General features: G+C 48.8%; 11 protein-coding genes across 11 annotated transcripts; 6 read left to right on the forward strand and 5 right to left on the reverse strand.

The window, feature by feature from the left end:
- Positions 1-676: 676 nt before the first annotated feature.
- Positions 677-907, reverse strand: N7511_006715 (uncharacterized protein; the record flags this gene model as incomplete). The annotated part of the gene is made up of 1 exon (XM_057129092.1): positions 677-907. The coding sequence occupies one exon, from the start codon at positions 905-907 to the stop codon at positions 677-679; it is 231 nt and encodes a 76-aa protein (XP_056983648.1).
- Positions 908-1651: 744 nt separating this feature from the next.
- N7511_006716 (uncharacterized protein) lies at positions 1652-2405 on the forward strand (the record flags this gene model as incomplete). Its single annotated transcript, XM_057129093.1, has 2 exons — positions 1652-2187; positions 2243-2405. 2 exons carry the CDS (start codon positions 1652-1654, stop codon positions 2403-2405), a joined length of 699 nt encoding a protein of 232 aa, XP_056983649.1.
- A 51-nt stretch (positions 2406-2456) lies between these two features.
- Positions 2457-4229, reverse strand: N7511_006717 (Zn(II)2Cys6 transcription factor; the record flags this gene model as incomplete). Its single annotated transcript, XM_057129094.1, has 1 exon — positions 2457-4229. The coding sequence occupies one exon, from the start codon at positions 4227-4229 to the stop codon at positions 2457-2459; it is 1773 nt and encodes a 590-aa protein (XP_056983650.1).
- Positions 4230-5251: 1022 nt separating this feature from the next.
- N7511_006718 (peroxiredoxin-like family protein) lies at positions 5252-5896 on the reverse strand (the record flags this gene model as incomplete). The annotated part of the gene is made up of 1 exon (XM_057129095.1): positions 5252-5896. One exon carries the CDS (start codon positions 5894-5896, stop codon positions 5252-5254), a length of 645 nt encoding a protein of 214 aa, XP_056983651.1.
- A 771-nt stretch (positions 5897-6667) lies between these two features.
- On the forward strand, positions 6668-7875 carry N7511_006719 (NmrA-like family protein; the record flags this gene model as incomplete). Its single annotated transcript, XM_057129096.1, has 4 exons — positions 6668-6709; positions 6783-7313; positions 7391-7732; positions 7792-7875. 4 exons carry the CDS (start codon positions 6668-6670, stop codon positions 7873-7875), a joined length of 999 nt encoding a protein of 332 aa, XP_056983652.1.
- A 598-nt stretch (positions 7876-8473) lies between these two features.
- Positions 8474-10170, forward strand: N7511_006720 (uncharacterized protein; the record flags this gene model as incomplete). The annotated part of the gene is made up of 5 exons (XM_057129097.1): positions 8474-8503; positions 8593-8899; positions 8966-9225; positions 9279-9394; positions 9453-10170. The coding sequence occupies 5 exons, from the start codon at positions 8474-8476 to the stop codon at positions 10168-10170; spliced, it is 1431 nt and encodes a 476-aa protein (XP_056983653.1).
- A 1904-nt stretch (positions 10171-12074) lies between these two features.
- On the forward strand, positions 12075-14498 carry N7511_006721 (uncharacterized protein; the record flags this gene model as incomplete). Its single annotated transcript, XM_057129098.1, has 3 exons — positions 12075-12135; positions 12241-13348; positions 13403-14498. 3 exons carry the CDS (start codon positions 12075-12077, stop codon positions 14496-14498), a joined length of 2265 nt encoding a protein of 754 aa, XP_056983654.1.
- Positions 14499-15342: 844 nt separating this feature from the next.
- Positions 15343-16452, reverse strand: N7511_006722 (TatD family hydrolase; the record flags this gene model as incomplete). Its single annotated transcript, XM_057129099.1, has 1 exon — positions 15343-16452. The coding sequence occupies one exon, from the start codon at positions 16450-16452 to the stop codon at positions 15343-15345; it is 1110 nt and encodes a 369-aa protein (XP_056983655.1).
- Positions 16453-16641: 189 nt separating this feature from the next.
- On the forward strand, positions 16642-17979 carry N7511_006723 (uncharacterized protein; the record flags this gene model as incomplete). Its single annotated transcript, XM_057129100.1, has 1 exon — positions 16642-17979. The coding sequence occupies one exon, from the start codon at positions 16642-16644 to the stop codon at positions 17977-17979; it is 1338 nt and encodes a 445-aa protein (XP_056983656.1).
- Positions 17980-18368: 389 nt separating this feature from the next.
- On the reverse strand, positions 18369-20129 carry N7511_006724 (putative alpha/beta hydrolase; the record flags this gene model as incomplete). Its single annotated transcript, XM_057129101.1, has 1 exon — positions 18369-20129. One exon carries the CDS (start codon positions 20127-20129, stop codon positions 18369-18371), a length of 1761 nt encoding a protein of 586 aa, XP_056983657.1.
- A 261-nt stretch (positions 20130-20390) lies between these two features.
- Positions 20391-21734, forward strand: N7511_006725 (Spo7-like protein; the record flags this gene model as incomplete). Its single annotated transcript, XM_057129102.1, has 1 exon — positions 20391-21734. One exon carries the CDS (start codon positions 20391-20393, stop codon positions 21732-21734), a length of 1344 nt encoding a protein of 447 aa, XP_056983658.1.
- Between the last annotated feature and the right edge of the window lie 457 nt (positions 21735-22191).

A 22191-nucleotide genomic window follows, 5' to 3' on the forward strand; every position in this document is an offset into this window, starting at 1 on the left:
GATAGAGGCGTGGGGTTATATGAAGCTCAGCACTCACCACTTGCGCGGCTTGCCCATCCAAAATAAACCCCCTTTCATTCCATCTCACTACAAGAAAATCAAGTATTCAGTTTCTCGCAGACGATACACGATGGCTTTCCCCAATCGCCTTTTCACTCCGTCAACATGGCGCTTCATCGGCCTTGGCCTTTCAGCGACTGTCTTTTCTCTCGGAGGCTTAGCAATTCTATCCCCGTCCCTCGCTGCAAGCTCTCTCGGGGTCATCCCTACGACACCAGAAGGTCGCGACACAGCCGACAAAGCAATGATATTTCTTGGAATTCGCGATATCGCCCTGGCAAGCGCGCTATTTTGGTTTCATAGCGAAGGAAAAGGGAAGGAGATGGGCGTTATCTTGACGGCATGGACTGCTGTATGTGTGGTGGATACATGGGTGGCGACACAAGGGCCAAGAGGATGGGACAAGGGGATTTGGGGATTGTGTGGAGGGGCAGCAGTGGTGGCATTTGGGGGGTTGGGACTGATCCAATTGTAAGGCCTGGGAACCGATGGGGTGTTGAAAATTGTTGCAATCAGACCTGGCTATGCTCATCTCATAGCATAACACCGCCAAGACCTTATATACAGCTTCGCCGCCGCCTAATCGCATTCGATACATCAGCAAACTGCTACATTCTTAATAGTTTTCCAAGATGTATGTAAACCGCGTCCAGGCAATGCTCGATTGACCCAATTCGGCCACAGCCCTTCGCGTTCGTGACCCAATTGAAGGACCAGGGTCAGGGTCATGAAGGTCATCCGAGGGTTGCAGCCAGGTCTCGTTCTCGCCTGCCTCACTTTGATCCCGATATGTCTTACCTACATCACCCACACTCACACAAAAGCGTCGCTTTGCTACGTAAGGCATATCGACCAGTTACCGTGTAGAGCCATCAGCTTAGGTACAGCTATAAAGAGAAGCCCTGTCCTGAAATTGCTAGCAGCGAGCAGGGATGGGAAATTTTCTGTATAAATCTTATTTACAAAGCTCAACCCGTAGGAATAAAAGGGACCAGTGTATCAATCGATTCATGAAGGTATGAGTAAAGACAGGAACACGAAATGTTTGTTTGAAGACACAATAGCACGAAATAGCCAACAAGAGATCGTGAACGGAGATCAGACCGCCCTTTTAGGAACGGAGTAAGTCCTGGAAAAAATGTTTCCACTACTATCTGAAAACATGGCTTTATGGGCTCATCTATTGGCATTCAAATTCCGCAGATCTCGACGTGAAGGAATCGGGAAAAGTGCAAGAAACAAAATATGCGCTGCACGCTGAATTTGTAATTGCGACATACCGCTGGGTATTCTCCCCGTGGGCACTTGAGACCCACAAGCCGCGCGCTGGCTCCACTCTCGATCTGTGGGGTTACCGCGCGGCTTTCCCCAAGTAGTATGTGTCTGGACTGTCGGCTCTTGAGTGAGGCTGCATAATCGGTGCATAGTCTCATTTGGACCAAGATGGCGCGACATGACACAAAGCAGGATCGATGCTTATAGATGCAAGTAAATAGGGACTTCGGCAGAGTACATATAACTATAGTGATGTGTCCCTCAAACCAGTTCATCTATCATCAACTCCAATCCCAGCTACAGTTCCAACTCTATAATGTCACCCCAACCAGTCGCCCTCGTCCTCGGATCCGGCCCCCGAGTCGGCGCATCCGTTGCAGCAGCCTTCCGCAGTAAAGGCTACAGCGTCGCAACCGCATCTCGGTCCGGAACAGGAGCCAAGACATCCGAGGGGTATCTCTCCCTCGCCGCCGACTTTGACAATCCCTCCTCAATCCCGGCGCTGTTTGATTCCGTAAAGAACGTTTTCGGCGCGGCGCCTAGCGTTGTTATTTATAATGCGGCGGGCCTGACCCCTCCTCCAGACAATGACTCTGTCCTGTCAATCCCAAGAGAAAGATTCGTGAACGACCTGAACGTGAACACGGTTAGCCCGTATGTTGCCGCCCCAAAGGCTGTAGAGGGGTGGGCCACCCTGCCGGGAGACTTGAAAAAGACATTCATTTACACAGGCAACCCGCTAAACGTCCAAGTTGCGCCCTTGCCGCTGTTCTTGAACTTGGGAGTCGGGAAGCGCGCGAGCACGTACTGGATCGCGGTTGCAGATGAAACATACGCGACCAAGGGATATAGGTGTGTATAGTCATGGAAATGCGGTCGGGATTTCAGCTAACGATGGACGGAATAGATTCCACTATGCGGATGAGCGCGCTGAAGGGGGAAAGGGCAAGGGAAACAACCTTGATGGACCCGCTCATGGGGAGTTCTATACACAGCTGGCCAGTCATGAAAAAGACATCCCGTGGCACGCGACTTTTGTCGCTGGCGAAGGCTACGGCAAATTCGATTGAACCATTTGGGCTGAAATTGGGCGCGATTCTGGGATTGTAGTGCTCTTATCGTTAAACAAGGAGTATGAGCTCCCCTGGACTGTTAAACAATGTACCTAGGTCATATCTGATACTGTTTTCCGCATCTCTGTTGAGCCATATATTCTCCATCAATTCAAGCGCTTTGCGTGCGGTGCCGAATATATTTGGCGGCTGTAGATCGTGAACTAGTTTTCGAAAATGAGATTCATCGGTAGGCTGTGCGAGAAAGCCAGCAATACAGAATGGCCAAACAAAGGTCCGAAGGAGCCTTTGCGCTTCCGTCTTGTTACACAGGATATCGAGTATCTTGGCGACATGGTACGCAGCTTCTGCACTGCGAGGCTGCCAGCCAGATACCACGACAAATAAATAAAGCAACGTGGCATGCGCCCAGACATGAATGGCAAGGACTTTCTCGCAGATGGCTTCTGGTCGTTGGCCATAATTTTCGAAATAATTACTTGATAGAGTGCCAGACCCCCGAGTTATCGCCTCCGGTTGTACTTCCGGTTGTGCAAGGCGAGCCTCCAGTGAGGACTTAATAGGCAAGGCGCGGCGAACTAACTCCGTCATATCGAGACTTCCTGCTCTTTTACAGCGTTGTTTCCATGCGTCAAGACGAGCGATCTGGCTGATGCCCAGTAGGATCCAATTTTGACAGCCCAGCACTGCCTCGGTATGGATAGAACTGTGAGGTTCATCAAGTAGAGCGAGGTGGTATTGGTACAGCTTCGGTTCTTCTTGTAACGCAGTGCTCGCAATAATATCATCAAATATCACTAGCGTAGACGCGAACGAGAAAGCCGCCTGCTCGGCGCTAGGGACCTGGAAGCTGTCCGTCGGCAAGATTCGCGTTGATGGACCAAGAAGATGCAGGACATTATTAAATGCTAAGCGTGGCCCAATCGTCTTAGCAGCACCAATATTTTCCATCAGCCGCTTGAATAAAGCCACTGCCGCATTGAGATGTGCCTGACAATTCGCAAAGCTCATAATAGCAATCTCAAACCGCTGCAACTGCATAATGCTGACCAGGATCTGGGCTGCACGATGAAAGTTCTCCGTTATGTCTGAGACGCCCATTAACTGAATCGATTGCCGCAACATCACAAATGCATCCCTCGTTCTCGCACCCACCAGTTCGTCAAGGCGAGGATCGCTTGACCCGTGAATAAAAGAGAAAAAATATGAGCATTGGCAGAGAATGGCCTGTCGCAAAACTGGACTGTCAAGCATGAGCTCCATGATCCATGCTCGACCACCTTGAAGAATGGGCGGATGGTAGAAGGGAAATAAGAACGGCAGGAGATGTTCAAGATAGAATGTGAAAAGTAAATGATCACATTGGCCCAACGACATGCTACCATCATTGTCATTAAGGAGGTCTGGCCTGCAATCATAAACAGCCGCCTGGGGTTGACCTGCCTCGCCGTTTGCTGGTGACGCGGTTGGAGGAGCCTGGCTATCGGACAGTTGCCCCGGTGGTTCGATGAGCCCGGATTGGACAGTGACAGTACCAGGAGGAGGGCTAGAAGCATAGCCGACTCTCTCCCAGCGGCGACGGTCGGCACGTTCCTTTACCTCGGCCTTGATCTGCTTAGCCATCTGCTTCTGCCTCGCACTGCCATCCATCCATTCAGGTTTATCATGGCTGTAATGGCAGGAGATACAGAGGGTAGCGCAGGTGACGCAAACAGGGCGCCTCTCATCGCACTTTTTGCGTCTGATCCGACAGGTCCAGCAACCATCAAAGCTTCTTGTTGCGCTTTTCTCGGGGAAGCTTTGCAGTGGATGCTCATTCATCCTTAGCAAAGGCAGAAAGCTATCTGGAAAGATGAGCTTGAAGTGAGAACAGGTATCGTCAGACAACTCTCGGGTTCTACCAAATCCGAAGGTCCCCTTTGTTGCTAGGATGTCCACATTTGATTTCGAGATGAGGATTGAACAACTGGCTGACAAAGTGTTCGAGGTAAACTTTGGAAGCGATGGGAGCGTAATTCCCCTACGACAAATCGATCAATCACGTGAGTTGGTATCAACCAACCAAAATTCAGTTAGTATAAAGAACACAATGAATGGGTCGTAGGATAACCATACATGCTAGTACTGAGAGAACCAATTGAATGAATTGACTGAAGAACTATCCTTGAGATCCCCGTTGAGAGCCTCTCATAGCCTGAGAGGCTAGTATTGTGTTTTACAACGCAGTTATTCCGAGTTGACCCGGTTTACCGTACAAAATATATGGAGGGTGGGCAGTCGCTATCAGCCAATTCTTAGTGATGTAATACTACTTCTCAGCTCGACAAAAGATTGATTGAATTTCAGCAAAGTATATATCTGAAGCTACAGCAAGTAGGGTAGATCGGATTTCTCTTTTGTCACGACGGGCAGCAAGACGATGTCGCTTTCTTCCAGCAAAAGGTTCAAGCCAGCGCCCAGCAACGATGTATTTCGCTTTACTTGCCATGTGTTGTGTCCTTGTCACTGCGCTCCCTGAAAAAGATGCTCTAGGAAAGCGGGGTGTGTCTAGGAGAGAGAATTATATTCCCCATTGGAGTATTGTTATTGGCAATGAGGATGTTAGTGGGATTGATGTCAACTACATTCAATGCCTAGAAGGAAGCGATCAAACTACATGCTCAGGGCATTGAAAAAGAAAGTTCAAAATACACGACACCAGGGATCGTATTTTGAGCGTACACAATTTCAGTACATTTAAAGCTGTATAAGTACGCTATTCTCACACCTAATCACGAAGTAGATAGCCATAAGAAGGTAGACTTCAAACGAGTGCAAGAGACAGCGCTTATCAAAAGCCAGAATCAAAGCTGCTCAATCCACTGGAGCGCAGTCTCGGGGTCCAATCGGTGCTGGTATTCAGGATTCACAAAAGAATTGCGGACAATTCCGGTCTTGTCGACCAAAAAGGTGGCAGGAACCGGCACCTCCAACTGGTTATTGCCATAGCGCTTATTCCAATCCACGCCGAACTTGTCGAAAACAGTTTGCATAGATTCAGGCTGAGCGAACAAAAGACCCAGCTTCTTTGCCAGCTCATTGTTGACGTCCGAAAGTACGGAGAATTTCAACGATAGCTTCTCAGACGTGGACAGCGCCTGATCAGGTAGCTCCGGAGAAATCGCTACCAAAGTGACGCCTTTCTGGTGAAATTCGTCTAGGTGGGCTTGCAGTGCACGTAACTCGAGGTTACAAAAAGGGCACCACTCACCCCGGTAGAACGAGACCAGGATGGGCCCTTTGGCGAGGAGATCATTCAGCGTCACTTTGTTGCCCATCGCATCGCCTAATTGGAATTGCGGAAAGGGACTGCCGGGCTGAATCGCTTTCGCGGGATCGTAGGTGTTTTTGAAGTTGCCTACCGCCTCTGTTATGACGGAAGACACTTCCTTCGGAGCAGTTTCAAGAAACTGGTTGTAGGTGGTGGATAATTCTTTGCTGAGAGACATCTCGTCAATTAGGCTTTCAGAAGACAAGGTCAAAGAAATATAGAAAATTGAGTGAAGTAGGTAGTAGAGTGATACTGTGATAGATTGGTGAAGGACATTGTTAGGGGTAGGATGCACGTATTTAAGCACTTCAGTTCGGCTTTACAATTTGCAAGCCGAATCCGATATTATTAATTCAAAAGTCGGTCTCTGATATCATCCAAGCCTGTGGAATGAACTAGACTGTTACCACCTATCATGTCGGAGAAGTCCGTGGTGTGTAGACTCGCTGACAACCGCTGCGAGGAATAACTTGCAGGTGATGAAACCTATGTTCCCGATTAGGAAACAAGTGAGTGGGTCACTCTAACCTAATACGGACGCTGGTCATCCCTGTTAGCCGGAGCCTAACGCTCATTTAGGCCTAGTCGATATATTTTAGTTTCAAAGTGGAGCTCTCCCTAGATGCAAGAAATGATAAAACGCGTCTGATAGATGAGAAATCAAACCTATGAGCATCAATCCACCAAAATATTATTACAAAGTAATTGATAATGGGAAAGCAGATTATCAATCCAAAAGGCAGAGGTACAAATTCGCTATTTTATGACAAGTTGACCGGCCCCAGATCCAAAGTATAAGTATCTGTGTCAGGGCCTGATCGTTTCAAGTCTTATAAAAGAGCGACTCATTATATTTTTGGGACTTGATATAATTCAAGGACATTCTTCGTCAATCCAAACTCGTCAAAGCATTTTAAATCGTATTTATTCAGAGAATATTTCCTCCGCAATGTCGCGACTGATTGTGATTCTTGGTGTGACCGGTGTGCAAGTATGTTTGAATGCCCCTGTGTACGACTTATTTACAATGGTTTGCCCGCGAATTACTGACACAAAAGCTACAGGGAAGCTCCGTGGCCGACACCTACCTTCAAAGTACCGGTTGGAAGATTCGCGGTGTGACTCGGAACCCTGCATCGGACAGCGCAAAAGAATGGGCAGCAAAGGGGATTGAAATCGTCAAAGGCGACCTTGATGATGTGGAATCTTTGAAGCAAGCATTTGTGGGAGCACACATTATATTCGGTGTCACCGACTTCTGGACAATCTTCAAAGATCCAGAGAGCCAGAAAAAGAAGAAGCCCGATCAAGAGCTTGTTGAATACTGCTACGATGTGGAGCTACAGCAGGGAAAGAACATTGCCGATGCTGCGGCGACTGTTCCCGGCCTATTCCGCTATATCTTTAGCTCAATGGCCCACGCAGGAACCTCCAGCAACGGGAAATTCGATAAAATCTATCACATGGACTCCAAAGCCGACGCGGTTCTCTATGCCCAAAGCCTTTCAGCCCTCGCTGGAAAGTTTTCGCAAGTTCAGGCCCCCATATATTTCCAGCTTCCTTGGCAATGGGGACTTCCTACAACTCCGAAGAAGGTATGAAAATGCATCTTGTTTCTTTGAGTTGTTATTTGCCAATTTTACAAAATGGAAGCTGACATTTCATTGAATAGACACATGACGGCAGCTGGCGGATGGCCGGCATCGGACCAGGTGATAAAGGCATTCCGTTCGGAGACGTCCGCAAAGATCTAGGTCCCTGCGTCAAGGCAGTTGCTGAAACTGAGCCCAATGTTAACTTATTTGCCGTTGGACAATATGTGTCATGGTCAGATTATCTCCAAACCTTTTGTGAAACCCAAGGCTTGAAGTATGGTGGTTATGATGCACTTTCTTACGACAAGTTCTGCGAGCTGCTTCCCGGCGGTCTTGGTCACGAGTTCGCCCACAATGTTATGTTTGCGCTGGAGTTTGGTTACGAAGGAATTGACCCTACAGTAGTAAGACCTGAACAGGTAGGTTCAACTTCCATTTAATCCTGTTTTGCTCACAATTGTTGATGAAATTTTTATAGTTGGGTCTGAAGATGACTTCGTTCCGTGAGTATTGCCAGGAGACTGATTTCACGGCATTGAGAGGAGATGAAAACGACGTCTAATGATACCTATGCATTCGGACCACTAAGGTATTCATTGGCCATACGTTCTAGGTTTGGTTGTCATAAGAGTGAGCCACATATGAAATAGCTCACAACTTTCTCCATATGAAAATAGAGAGTTTGGCGCCCGGCTTACAATCAATTTTCAACAAATTAACTCAGCGGAGTAAACACAAGATGTAGTCACAGGGATAAAGGAACTGCTTCTCTGCTGCTGATAGCCGCCATGTTTTCAGATATGATGGCCGATCAATATAACTATTTTACCTTCATAGAGAATGGTATCTCATCAAACGAAACTCGCCAGGAAGAGTTTTTATACGTCTTGGCTTTCATAAACTTGTTGCTAACAGTCTTCTAGAAATCCCTATGGCGAATGGGTAGTAGACAGGGCAGTGGATGGAGTGTCCTCCATTGTTCGGAGTTAAGCTACTGCCATTGTCTTAATGCAGTTATTTGATGCGGGCCGCATGTTTGCTGACAAATACGGTTAATTTATCAACCGGCCGGCCTTTCGAACGCAGCCGAGAACTAGTCACTGCTTGAGATGCTTTGCTGATATTTGGATCAATAAGTGATTATATCGCTCGAACACGCAATGAGCAAAGGGAGCTGGGAGCTTGGAAGTGTAGGTCTACCAGGGCAGGAGGCGCCAATCATGCTCGTCCGTCCCCCAGTTAATCACGGGTGCTGGCAAGCTGACATATAGGTATACAGCCTACAATCACTCAGGACCTCAAGTTCGTGAACCTCTCGCATCCAGATGACGTGCGCCAGAAAAAAGAGGTTCGAACGGAGATCCGTCGTCATGTTATGAAAGATATCGGCCAACGACGGAGGCGCCCACGTTGCAAAGAGACATTGACACAACCCACCCAAGCATCTTCTGTGGAGTTGAACCGTTACAAACCCTCTCAGCACTGTGACGTAAACATAAGAATCGATCCACCTAGTCGGGGCCTAGCTACGCTCGGTGACTTTCCTGTCAATGCTGATATGCGTGTTCTCGAGCTCATGCACTTTCGTAAGAGTTTAACCTTTCCTTTTTACTCTTTGATCGTTTCATCTGACTGTAATTGCTTGACATCAGTCCGTACCGCACCTTACCAACCATTCAGAACACTTTGGATTAATGTAGCATTATGCGACCCTGGAGCATTCCATGTGACCCTCGGTAATGCTGCTGATTTTTTGAATAAGATCAAGGGCAATTCTAGTCTTATCAAAAGCCCGGAGGTTCTTGGTCACTATGAGACCTCAACGAGGCACTTGAGACGACGTCTCAACAACTTTGCAGAGAGTATCTCAGAAGGGGCCATTGCAAACATACTGGCCCATGTCTGTCTCACTGTATGTCTTCCAATCGCTACCACAAGATTTTCAATAACGATTCATTCCTATAGATGAGGCACTTTGAATGGGATAGTTGGAGGGTCCACATGGATGGGTTAAGCCTCATAGCTAAACTACGTGGCGGGTTTGCCGAGCTTGGATATAACATGCCCCTGCTTATATTGCTGTGAGCGCTCTTTTCATCCTCTATGCTTGGACCGAATTTTTGACTGATGCTCACACAGATACGATCTGGCTGGTGGAATGATTTTTGACTCATCACCGAGATTTTGTCTCCCAACAGATCATTTCGGTACATCTCATAAATCCTTGAGGGACGTTCCACCCAGGTTACAAGCCGTACTTATCCAACTTACGTCGCCCACAATTGCTCCAGCGGGCGAGGCCTTGAAATGGATTTCCTTAGTATCCGATGTGATCAACACTAATAGCCGTTCCACATCCTTCTGGAAGAGGGACATCGATGCAATCAGTTTGATCGGCCCCTGCATTCACTTTTTACTCTCGATGCCGAGGCTCCCTCGCAATTTTGAGACCATGGATAACATAGAAGATCTTATCGCGAGAGAGATGGTGCGGCTGACATCTCTGATACTTATGTCAAGGTTGAAAGAACTTTTTGCGTTTCCAGCGAGCGAGAGAGTTGCACTACAGAACAGAATCACTGAGTTCGTGTCTCACAACATAAGATTGGTTGGGGAAAGGTACTTGGAATTGAAAGTATGGGCTCTCGTTACTCTTGCTTTGTTGCAGCCCCATGACGGAAGAGAAGTATACATACAGGAGCTTCGGAGAGAAACGCGCGCAATGAACCGTTTACCGGCATACGACGTGTTTGAGATTACAAGAGACATTGTCTGGTTTGACATTCTAATGTCTCCGTTTACAGATGAGCTGGCAGAAGATATGGAGCTGCAACTCGGCTTTGGCCAAGCCTGTTGAGCATGGTGAAGGCAAATTAAATGACGGATATGCACACTTTATAGAGAACTATCAAGAATACATCGAAGCTTTTGGTCGGCATTAAGATCACAAGCTCTAGCCCCATACAGCCTAATGCTTCACGAGTACTATTTTCATTGATTTGGGCCAAGCGACGCGCCTCAATAGCTTCGAGGTAGCGGACCGGAGGTTGAGGCTGAATACAGCCCTTGGTGTTGATTGGTTTGAACTCTATTTCGGTCCACTTGCCGGCGTCCGGTGGTCCGAGTGTTGAAGGACAACGGCCAAGCAAAGAAACTGAGTTCAGCGACAATCGTCCAAGGCCTCAACAATTTGTAGCGAGTCTATCAGCCACTAGACAAGAATTGAATACACCTGCAGTCTTAGTCTAAGCCATTGCATTGGAAAGCTCTCCGAAGGAGATTAGAAGCATCCTGCACCACACAAAAGGAATACCTGTGCTTTCTCAGCGCACGGAACGAACACACCATAACTGCTTTATGTGCGAATTTACGGTGGGGTGAGTAAAATTCACGAAGTAATTCGTAATTTAGATCGCCAACTGTCTTGTCGAGATCTCTAGTGCCCGAAAATACTAAATTTGTCTTCAAGTTGACTGAATATTGAACCATTCAGGGGTTTAAAGAAGCCTCTATCATATTCCTAATAATACTTCATAGCTTAATGGTGTCTGAATTGCTCTTTATCGCGCTCTCACATACTGTGAGGCTGTGCAAGGTGTGTTGCGAGAGAATCCTCAGTCTTCTTACATCAGCAAGATCCATCGGATGTAGAAGACTCGATCTCACTAGCCATTATGATCATATTCAAGAGTCCATATTATAGACATTTGCCGATAACGACCACGTGAGGAGAGTGCTTTGGCCAACCTCTCTGACTGCCCCATGGTAGAAGAAGAGATGAAATGAGATGACTGGTTTTCATGTTGAGAAACGGACTAAGGGTGCATTAGAAGTCATGTGACGGATAAACATCGAATGGCAAAGCGCAATGGCAATTTTCACATCATGATGGAATAAATGTTAGGCTAAACACCCGGGGCCAGATCGTTGATTGGATGAGCGATCTTCAAATTTGAGTGGGGACTGTTATTGAGTTAGTTTTAAGCTTAGGTAATGGGTCGAGGAGCCCTGGGAGAACTATTCAGTGTAGTTTTGAGCTTTGAGCTCGAGAGCAGTGAGAATACTTCACAAGTGAGGACCAGACTCCTCTCCAATAGGTAGAGAAGGAGAGGATAATGGTGCTTGTTTGTGGTAGAGTTACATACTAACAGTTTCATGGGCTAGGGCAAGCAAACAAAGAAGGTCTAGTATAAATTAAACACTCCACAAAAACCTACAGGATCTATAGACATTGAAAAGAGGTGAGAGTTGAACAGAGAGCAGACAAGAGCATATTAAATGCAGTTTTGATAAAGTAAGGCCAACCTGATACTTGCTAAGATACTTCTCCCTAAATCATATCTGTTTCCCGGTGTCATGGTGTCAAATAGGAGTAAAACATAAGTAAAACGCTCATCTCATCAAGCTGGCTTGCTTCAAATCTATGAGACAGATTTGTATTCTGTTGGTAAAACCAGGAAATACTGGAAAAAACCACAAGCTCCGCGTATGAAACAGTTATCAACCGAAGTATATAAAGCCCTATCAATGTGTCATCGTGGCGAGGCTGGTTTACGTAAGCTTTTGTGCCCTCTCCGCATCCCACGTGAGGACCCGATCTCGCCCCGACTTTTGTCTATTCATTGTGGCCTAACCCTCGGTATAGACCGCGCAGACGCTATTTTCTTTTGTCTGCTCTTCGGCCATGATGCCTTGAACGACTAGTCTTTGTGACTCGAATGATGCAGAATCTTGGTCCACTCGGATCTAGGATGACTTGCTATGTCCTCCGTCAACGATAACTCTTCGCCGCTACCGGGCGACGGATCGAAGCGAAAGCAAGGTACTGCTCCTTTCCGATGTCTTCGCCTGGTCAATATTTGCGTCTCTTATGGGCTACTTCTCGAGCAATGAATGACGGCTAACTGGTGACTCAAAAATTTCTTAGGCTCCGCCGCCTGTGTCCATTGCCACCGGCGCAAAGTTCGCTGTGATGCCCGTGTCGTCGGAACCCCTTGTACAAACTGCCGTGCCTCTGGAAAGTCCGACTGTCGTATACACGAAAAGAAAAAGCGTCTTGCGGTGCGCTCAATTCTAGATCCCGTTCCGATCCGATCTCGGCCACTCCCCGCGTCTGATCCTACTTCGAACCCTTCTCTTGCAGCGGGGACCCCGCTCCCACCAAGTTTTCCCACTGCTTTTCCCGGTCACACACCGCTCGCCGGAGGTATCCCGCAAAATGGCTTCCAGCAAGGTACTGGATCGGAGGCATTCGGGCGCCAAGGCCCGGACTTGGCGCATGCTCACGAGGCACACTCGGAGATGGAGCAACATCTCGTGAAATTGATAGATGAGGAAGATTCTGGTAGGAGGGAAATCCAGAGAGGTGTGCGTGCCTTCTACGTCGGGCATGAACTATCAAATATGTCATTCTTGATCCGGCAACAACGAGACCAAGATGACGATGTATACCACTTTGCCAGCAACGAAATTCCCCGGCGCCAAATGAAGACCGGCCATGATCAGCTTCTAATGGATGCTCTGACACTTCCCGAACCGGCACTTGCAGATGAACTAGTGCAAGCGTATTTTACCTATGTGAACCCAGGTTACCCGATCATCGATGAAGATTTATTCATGACACAGTATCGGAATCGAGATCCCACAGATCCACCGCCGATCTTACTTCTGCAAGCTATTCTCCTTGTTGGAACACATGTTTCCCGTGCAAAGGTAGAGCGAGACGCTCTTAAAGAAATCTTTTTTCGACGCACTAAATATTTGTTCGATAATCGCATTGAGAGAAACCGAGACATTCTCGTTCAAGCTGCCCTTCTTTTGACGTGGCATTCGGACAGTGCAGACGATGATGTTGCTGCAGATGCTCATTTTTGGGTGGGTGCAGCTGCACGAATTGCCACGGGACTTGGCATGCATCGAAATCCCGTTTCTAGTAGTTTCGTGACCCGCGATAGACGCATGTGGCGGAGAGTCTGGTTCATTTTGGTCCAATTCGATGTGTTAATATCTCTATCATACGGCCGACCCCAAGCAATGTAAGTGGTCGCCATGTATTGGCTTAGAGCGATGCTAATGAGTTTTCATTTCAGCAATTTGGACGATTCCGATGTTTCTCCTTTGACTACTGCTGATTTCGAAAACTGTGGTCCCCACGTACAATCGGAATATGTGATACATTTTACTGAGCTCTGCACAATGATCTCATATCTCATTCGTGATCGATTTGGGCTTCGCGCAAGTGAGGAACGAAGAAAGGCTGTTCTGCAGGAAGCTGATAGTTCATTGGCAACTTGGTCTCTAAAGCTTCCTGACAACCTTCGTCTGCGAGCATCTGACATGGATCCATGGTCCGCCATGCTCCATTTGACATACAACAACTTCCTCATTTTGCTACATAGGCCACATCCCAGAGCCTCAGCATACTCCGATGATTATGGTCCCCACGATGCAGAAATTTGTAGTGCAGCAGCCGGTGTGATTGCGTCCATCTTTGAAGAGCTCAGGATGAATGATCGCTTGAAATATCTCTGGTACACTGGTGTTCACACTCTTTTCACAGCCATGATCCAAGTTCGGGTTGAGCTTCGGTTCTCTAATCCAGTTCTTGCGATCAACGCCTTGCGGCGTTTCGATTCAGCATCTTACTCGCTGCGCGAGTTGGCTCAATACTGGGTCCATGCTGGCACAATCCTGCGACTCTTCGAGGATTCCAAACGCTTGCAAGAGGATCTTCGCATGGCAACCACTGAACGGCCCAAGCCATTTGGCGATCCTCAACATTCACACAAACTTCCGGTTGCTTCACCCGCTTCATCAGCATCCATGGCACCAACACCGCGGCCCATGTCATTTGGTGTTCATACCCCGGATTCTACAACCCTACAGCATACTCTCTCACCGCAGCCCCCTACTCAATTCGACAATTGGATCACTGCCCCTCTCCGACTCAATGTGGGTCCATTGGAAAGAAACGATCCCTTCTCAAGCAGCATGCAAGTGGATTCTATCGAGCCGGCTCGGGACTATCCAGACTGGCGCCAGCTGTTCGCGTTTGGTGATGTAGATCTGCCTCCACCTGTTGGGGTGGAAGGTCTCCCCGAGCTCGAAGACGAGTGGCGACAGATATACTGGCAAGATGCCCCAATGGCGGATCTCATCCATGATGGAGGATGGGTTCCTCACTAGTCTTGGCTATTCCATCATAAAACAACTGAAGGTGGCCATACCTTCTTCGTCTTCTTTTCCCTGCTTCACTATCTACCTTTTTCTCTTTCTTTCTACTCCTTGACGACGAGACGAGCCATGCCAAGGCACGCAAATATACACACAATATATTCCAAAGGCCATGCAGGATAATCCTACCTGCAAAAGGCTCTATACAAGGCATAGAGCCTACGATATAATGTCGGACGATCACATACAGGTTTCGATAGAGATATACCCTGTTATATAACTGCAAACAGTGACATCGAATACATTCATCTGCGTTCTTCACCCTGTATATGAATGCATTATAAAGCTCTTTTGCACTCAATCGACGCTCTGGTTCACACTGGATCATTTTGCGAAAAATTTTAATAGACTCGTTTATTCTCCCCGTGTAAAAAGGGTGTTAAGTTTGTACCATCAATCAAAGTAATAAACATCTTGATTATTCCCTCAAGAAACTCATCTACCAGCTCCAAACTGACCCTTAAGTCGGGGTAGCAAGAGGGACCGGAAAATGCCTTCGAACTGCAAGTGTTGTGATACGAGACTGGTGCAGATCAGGAACCAAGCCGCACCGTTAGAATCAACTGCAAGGTATCTATACGGACGATCAAGTTGATTTCCAATCAGCTTGGCTAATTGTTGCCAATATAGCCTCATGTTTCCCTGAGATGATAATACAAGTCATACCTCTGATATACAACAATAAGCAATTACGAAAGTAGGCTTCGTTGATTAAAGCCCTACTTCGTATACGCCCACGAAGCCCTCCGAGTCCACTTAATTGTGCAACAAAACAGATACGCTACCAATGCAAACCCTACCCAAAAACGAACCGTCGCCAATTATCTGCAAGCACTTGAACACCATGTCTCAATTCCCATCCACGAAGGTTACAGATCTTTCGAGCGACATCTTCGAGTAGTGCATCCATCTGCGGACCCGCGGTATGGAGATCACTCTCGATCAAAATTCGGTTATCAGGCAAAGCCTTGATAACATCCGCGATTTTCTTCGCCGGAGCTCCACTGAAGTTGATCAGACTCGAGAAAGAAAAGTAAACATCTGATGGATTCGATTGATGCAAAAATTGTCGGATCGGCTCCACAGGACCAGAATATGAATGCATGCAGATGCGTGGTGGGAAAGGAGGCGGGCTTTTACTATCTGGTGTAGATGTTTCATCCTCAGACACTGCCCCCTCCGCATCCTGTTGTTTATCTCTCTTCCTTCGTGAGAGAATGACCCGTTCATGGCCTTTCCATAATTCCTTTAGAGTATCAAATGACGCGCCGTGTGCTTGTACGCTATGCATCGAAACAGGGCGGTCCATCTCCCCAGCTAACTGTAGCTGTGCTTTGAGGATTGTGCGCTGGTGTTCTAGCTTCACTTTATACGGGGAGAGACGTCGTCCCTCTCGTGAGCCGGGTGTTAATTGGTCATCTCGCTTGTCAAGTTCATCTGGTGACCAAATACCCGGGAGTCTGAAGGCCTTGTCCAACCCAATTTCGCCGACTAGAGCGTTTGGACATGATTGGAGTCGCTTTCTGGTCTCCACGATAAGCTCTGACAGTGGTTTTGGAGTCGGAAGAGCATTGATGAATGTATGGTCGTCTATTGGTGGGGGTGACAGTACCGCCATGTAATGATCTTCTTTTGTCTGAGCAGTGTTTGCATCGGTATCGTCCACAATCTGGTGTGAAAACCAGGGATGCCACCCAAAGCATGGAATTGCTTTTTCTGGGGACTGCTCTGATTTGCCAAGTGACATGGCTGTTTGTTGTACCAGGTCTTGATCTTCGCCCCGCGTAGCCATTATTGTTAGAGTGGTCGCTTTCATTTGCGGGATATCTGCTACCGATGCCATAGTGTCTGTGGGATGGCAGTGGGCATCATGGACGCCAATGTCCCAGGGGAAAGGCTGGGACATAGTGTAAGGAGTAAAGTGAAGCCTAATCGAAGCCTGAAGTCGATATAAAACAGTCGAAAGTGATGTAATCGGCGTTTCTGCCTGGGGCATCCATCACATGTATTTACTCCGCAAATCGAAACCAGCCGAGCATCTGTTGACAATGCCCGGCCTCTTTGCTTTCTTTCCTCCTGGAGAGGATTGAATCCAATGTGGTCTATTCTAACCGGTTTGCTTGCGCTGCCTCTCTTGGCCGTCATTTCCATCCCGCTCATTCTGTCTGCATGGGTAACGATATCATTCGCGCTGTTCGCGCTGGTACTGCGACTTTCGGTTGTTTCTGTTGAGCTGGTGTATGGAATATTCTTGCATTTTCTCTCCGTGCCTACTTCATCGACGTCTTCGCTGTTGACATTTGCAGCTTCGGAGCCTACGACCCCGGCAGATGGTAGATCCAGACGCAACTCCGGATATGGAGTGCAGCCTCGCAAGAATAATAATGCTCTTTCATCGTGGACCATTGGCACGAGCCTGGAAGACCCGGAGAATAGGAGAAGAAACTCCTACGCCCGTAGCATGGTCGAGGCTCACAACCTATCTCCGTCAGCCCCATTTGGATTCCCTGTCTGTGGAGATGAAGGACGGGACTTTGAAGGCGTAGGTGGCTGGCGCTCCTTCATACCCTCAAAGGCTCGCAGTACCCACTCGCTGTATGAGAAAGGTGCAAGCAAAGCTGCAAGTCCGGCATCATCCTCTTCAACCCATAGCCGAAGCGGCGAGACAGATCCAGATGCAGATATCGACGCAGACGAGCGTGCTTGGTTGTCTCTAAATAATCGCCTTGAACTTCCTTCTCAGCTTGTCACTCTAGGAGCTAGTGGCTATCCTGCAACCACACTGAATAGTCCCACGCATTTCGACGACTTCCGCAACGGCCATCATCATTTCCGGACCTTTTCACCAGATGGAACCTCGCACAATCCCCAGTTCGATGGACATCAAAACGGACATAAAAACCATCACCGCTCCTTAACGACATCTTCACTTACCACATCTGATCGTCGCACTGGCACGGGTCTTTCCCTGGCATTGTCGACAAGACCTGATAACACCGCTCCCCATTCCAGAGAGTATGGCTATGGCATGTCTTCGTCAACGCCACGCCTTTCAGCACCCTTCGTGACACCACAGCCATACGCACCATTCAGTACGCATTCACGAACTCCATCTCGTGGCTTGCCGACAAACGGTGCACCATATACCAGCTCATACCTCTCCAGCTTTGTGGATGGGAGCCACAGTTTTGGGAGTAATAGCAGTGGCGGGAGTGGGGGTGGTTACTTTTCTTTGAGACGACCGAGTTCCTCTGGGAATCATACACTCTCGCCCAATGCTAGTGGATATACTACTCCCGGTGTTGGAGTGTCAACTGATGAGCGTGATACGTCATTGGGATTTGCTCGCTTGATGGCGCATTATCCTACCAGTCCGAGGCATCGAAGGCAGAGTGTCTCGGGCTCGAATTCGAGGGCCGTGGGGTCTGGGTGAGGATAATTCAGGGAACTTTTACTGGAACATCAGAGGGTACAAAAGTATCGAAATTGTACATAAACGAAAATACCCATCTGTAATCAAACATGTCGTATACTGGAACATCTTAACTGTTTTGGCAGCTAGTCCAGACACCGTTCTTATATTAAAACACACCAACTCTGTCCATTTCTATATTTTATTTACCAATGTATGTAAGCTGGTATGTAAGGACAAAATCCTAAAAGAGCAAGCGAAACATGAATCGACAAACACCAAGAACAAGCTATAACGAATGCGGCAAAAAGAGAAAAGAGTGTGAGCAAAAAGGCTATACTACACAAGGTCAACAAGCTCCAACCCCAAAATTCATAGAGAATTGTCTAAAAAGACAGTATCTCTTCTGATCATGATGACTGACGGGCCCTCTCCCGTCGGCTGACTTCCTCCATCTCGGCGAGGATAACGCTGTTAAACTCCTCCCAGCCATCCAAGTAGAGATGATGACCAGCTTTCTTGATGACGATCACCTTCGAGGAGCCTTCGTCTGATTGGCGCTCCTCTACTGTAGCATTTACCAGTACCTTCCGCTTCTCTTCTTCTAGACGAGCTGCGGCTGCATGGCCGCCTGAAACGTCCATCCAGTCGTGATCACCGTACATGAAAACCACAGGAAGGCCATTTTCGCGTTTAGTAGGTGTCTCTGATTCAGAAGCGGGAGCTGGGGGTGCGGGGGTAGGCTCTGCTTGGGTTGAGCAGGCTTTAGCAGCGGAGATGGCGTGAGGAAGGGGAGTCAAGGGGGAGTTGTTGTGGATTAATTGACGTCCGAGGCCGTGGACTCGGTGAATGAGAGGGCTTCGGGCGAATGCACCGGGGGCGAGGATATATGCCAATGCGTATTCACCACTGCCGCGCAGACTGAAAATCGAATATGAGTAGTCATGTAGGGCCTTGGATTCCTCGGCTGGGAGATGAGAGAAACGGCGAGAAGTCCATCCAGAGACAAGGCGAGGTCCTAGAGGACCAGTCCATCGAATCAGGCTGAAGGGGGAGATGTTTGCATCCCACAAGTAAGCGAACCACTTGGGAATATTTCGTCGTGGGGGCTGGGCTGGCCCGTCTCCAGGCTGCTGTCCGGTGATAAATCTTCCATCAGCAGTTCTCGGTGCTGATCCCGGAACAGCGACCGGTGCCACCACACTCTGTTGGTCTTGGGTAACCTCGCTGGGCAATGTTGATTCTGAAGGCTCAGCGACGCCAGCGGTGACGGCATATGGGTCCTCAGGAATGCCAACAGGAGAGGCCAAAATAAGTTTGTTCAGATGACCAGGGTATTTGAGCGCATAGGCGACTGCCATGTACCCTCCGAGACTATGTCCCAGCAGAGTAAATCGATCAATCTTGCGCTTGATGCGCCACTCTTCCAAAGCGTCGACAAACCACGCTTCAGCTTCACGAATGGCATCTTCTCTTCCCTTCGCCTTGATTTTGAACGAAGGACGAGTACTCCGGCCCATGCCCAGCATGTCCAAAGCATGCAGTTGCCACCCCTTGAGGCGACTGAGCGGCTCGAAGTTCTTATAGAAAAAGCCAAGACCAGCACCGTAACCGTGCAGCATGACGAGATGCTGATCAGCTTCTTCCCCCACTCTTTCTACCGAGAACTCATTGAGTGCGCGGTCCTTGCCGCTCAACTCCACCATACTTGAGCTCCATTTGCGTGGGCCATAGGGGTCGTCACGGGAGTTTGTACTGATATTGCCCTGCTGGTTGTGATCTGCGGACTCTAAGCTGCCCCTTCTTTCTGTGCCCGTCTGCAGATGGGTGGGCGGTTCGTGGCGCAAGTAGGGAAGGAAGGAAAGGACTCTGTGTTCGGTCTGCGCGACGGGCAGCTTGCCCCACCATTCAGCAAACCCGTCTCGATACGACAGAGGAAACATTGAGGGCCGTGTAGCCGTAGCCTGGGTGGCATATGGAGTGGTTTGTTCGCCCGAGCGGCGACTGGCGTCCTCTTGGGACGAGTTGAGTGATTCGGAGGCCATTGAGGAATAGTGGTGTCCACGTAGGGTATAAAGTGTGTCGGATCGGAATCGTGTGAGTGCAGATTTATTTGTGCGCAACGTAGAGAAGCAGGCGTAGTCAGCCAGTCGAATGGAGGCCACGCTCATGAGACGTTGGGAAGAATCGGAGCGCGAAGCATAACATATAAGCGGAGCCGGAGTTTGCGGGCGGGTGTTAACTCCGTCAGGCGACAGTATTCCCAAGTGATCAAGCTGAGAAAAGGAGATAGGAAAATAAACGACGAAGCAATAGAATGCAAGAAAAATAACCAGTTTATAGTATGAAGTCAGAGGTTGTGAGCGGAGAGGCTGATCACCCGGGGACCGCCTTCCCCAACGGCTTCTTCTGACTTCACTTCATCAACCACCATGGTCTCGCCATTAGACCATTTGGTCAAGGGCGCTCCAACCTCAGAAGTCCGAACTCCTACGCCAGAGCCATTGCACTCCCATTCAGATGCCTCACGCCCCTCCGATCCCCTCGATCACCTGCCATCCGCTCCCCCGCAGATCTACCTGAACCTGTTGATTCTCGAAACCTCGCTGCGAGCCCAATATCTGGCTCTGCGCGAGCGCCGGAGACAGAACACTTTTTTCGTTCTTCTCCTGGCTGCCTGGATTACCTACTTCGTATATGCGCTCTTCCTCCGCCCACGTGAAGATGGCCGCGGCGTCGGCGGCTCAGTCTACTGGGTGGTGGAAATGGGAGAGAAAGTCGCCCTGCTCGGTGGCGTAGTGACAGCCTTACTTGTCTGGGGAACAGGGCAATGGGAGCGCGGTATCCGATGGCCACGGCGCTGGTTAGCAGTCGCGAATCGCGGCCTACGAACCATGAACACCAAGATCATCATCATCCGCGGGCCATTTTGGCAGGAGCTCCTCTCCTACCTCTCTTTTCTGTTCCCCTTCTATGTTCCGTTCTTCCCGTCGCCCACCGGCAATTACCAGCTTGTTGAGCGAAGCCTCTCCGACAAGCGCAGTACCCGGCAACACTACCAGCAATACTACAACGGCGCTGACAGCGAGTCGGGACTGGTAGAGGAAGACCTCAGTCCTGGAGGTGACTATATCCGGCTGCTCCTACTGCCCAAATCATTCTCCCCCGAGTTCCGCGAAAATTGGGACGACTACCGAACGGATTTCTGGGAAAAGGAGAACGAACGCCGTGCCCAGCTCCGAATCAAGCTCCGCGAGCGTGAAATCCACCTCGCCCAGACAGAAGGCGGCTGGCTCGGCCGTTGGGGGCTAGGCTGGCGTGCGTCCCAGCGCCGTCGTCTTGGTGCAACGAACCTGCACCGACCTATCGAACCAGAATTTAAACACCGCCTCGGCCACGGGCATCACCCCTCGGTCTCAAAACTAAGCCAGGAGCAGCGCGGCCCAACTTCCCGCCGCAGTACTCGCTCCGAATCTCACTCGCGCACCTCGTCTCGCAGCACAACACCCGTCGACATCGGCCTGGACCAGGACCGGCCACCCTCACGCTCCTCAACATCCAGCAGACCCCGCCGAGGCAGTACGGCATCCGGAGAAACGACACCGCAACAGCGGAAACGAAAGGGTTCCACGCTCCGCCGGGGTCTGTCACCTCTTACTCAGGCGCAGATTCGGGAGGGCGTGAGAACGCCGTCGTTTTCGTCGGATGATTCGGTGCTGCCGACGGGCGAGAAGGACAAGGAGGAGTCTATACCGGCTTCTGTGCCGGAATTGTAATAAACACATGCATTACACGCACTGCAAATCAGCACCGATTGTTGCTCATGCTTTTCTTTCTATACCCTTGTTCTCTTGTATTTTGGATTGGGAGTGTTGGACGGTTGCTTCGGCCCAGTAGTCTCTTTAATGACTCTGACTGATCATACGCTGCTTCCAGGTTGTGTTCTATACAAACATTGATGTTTCGATTATGGTCCTTTTTTTTCTTTCTCCATGTTGTTCCGCATAGATGCTATGCCAGTGCATGTCTACGGTGTTTTCAATACATGTCTACAGCAGCAATTAGTGAAGTTTTATCAGCTTAACATTATATCAAGATGAGAATCATTCTACGAAGTAGTTAGAAAAGCAAAAGATGAAGCTGTAGTCAAGCATTGGTAATCATTCATATTTCTCATATTGAGTCAGTTCACTTATTTCCCCAAGTTCACTCCATACGCCAAAAACAAAAGCA

This window comes from Penicillium nucicola, assembly GCF_028828085.1.
Source record: "Penicillium nucicola strain IBT 29836 chromosome Unknown utg000006l, whole genome shotgun sequence".
NCBI classification, from domain to species: domain Eukaryota; kingdom Fungi; phylum Ascomycota; class Eurotiomycetes; order Eurotiales; family Aspergillaceae; genus Penicillium; species Penicillium nucicola.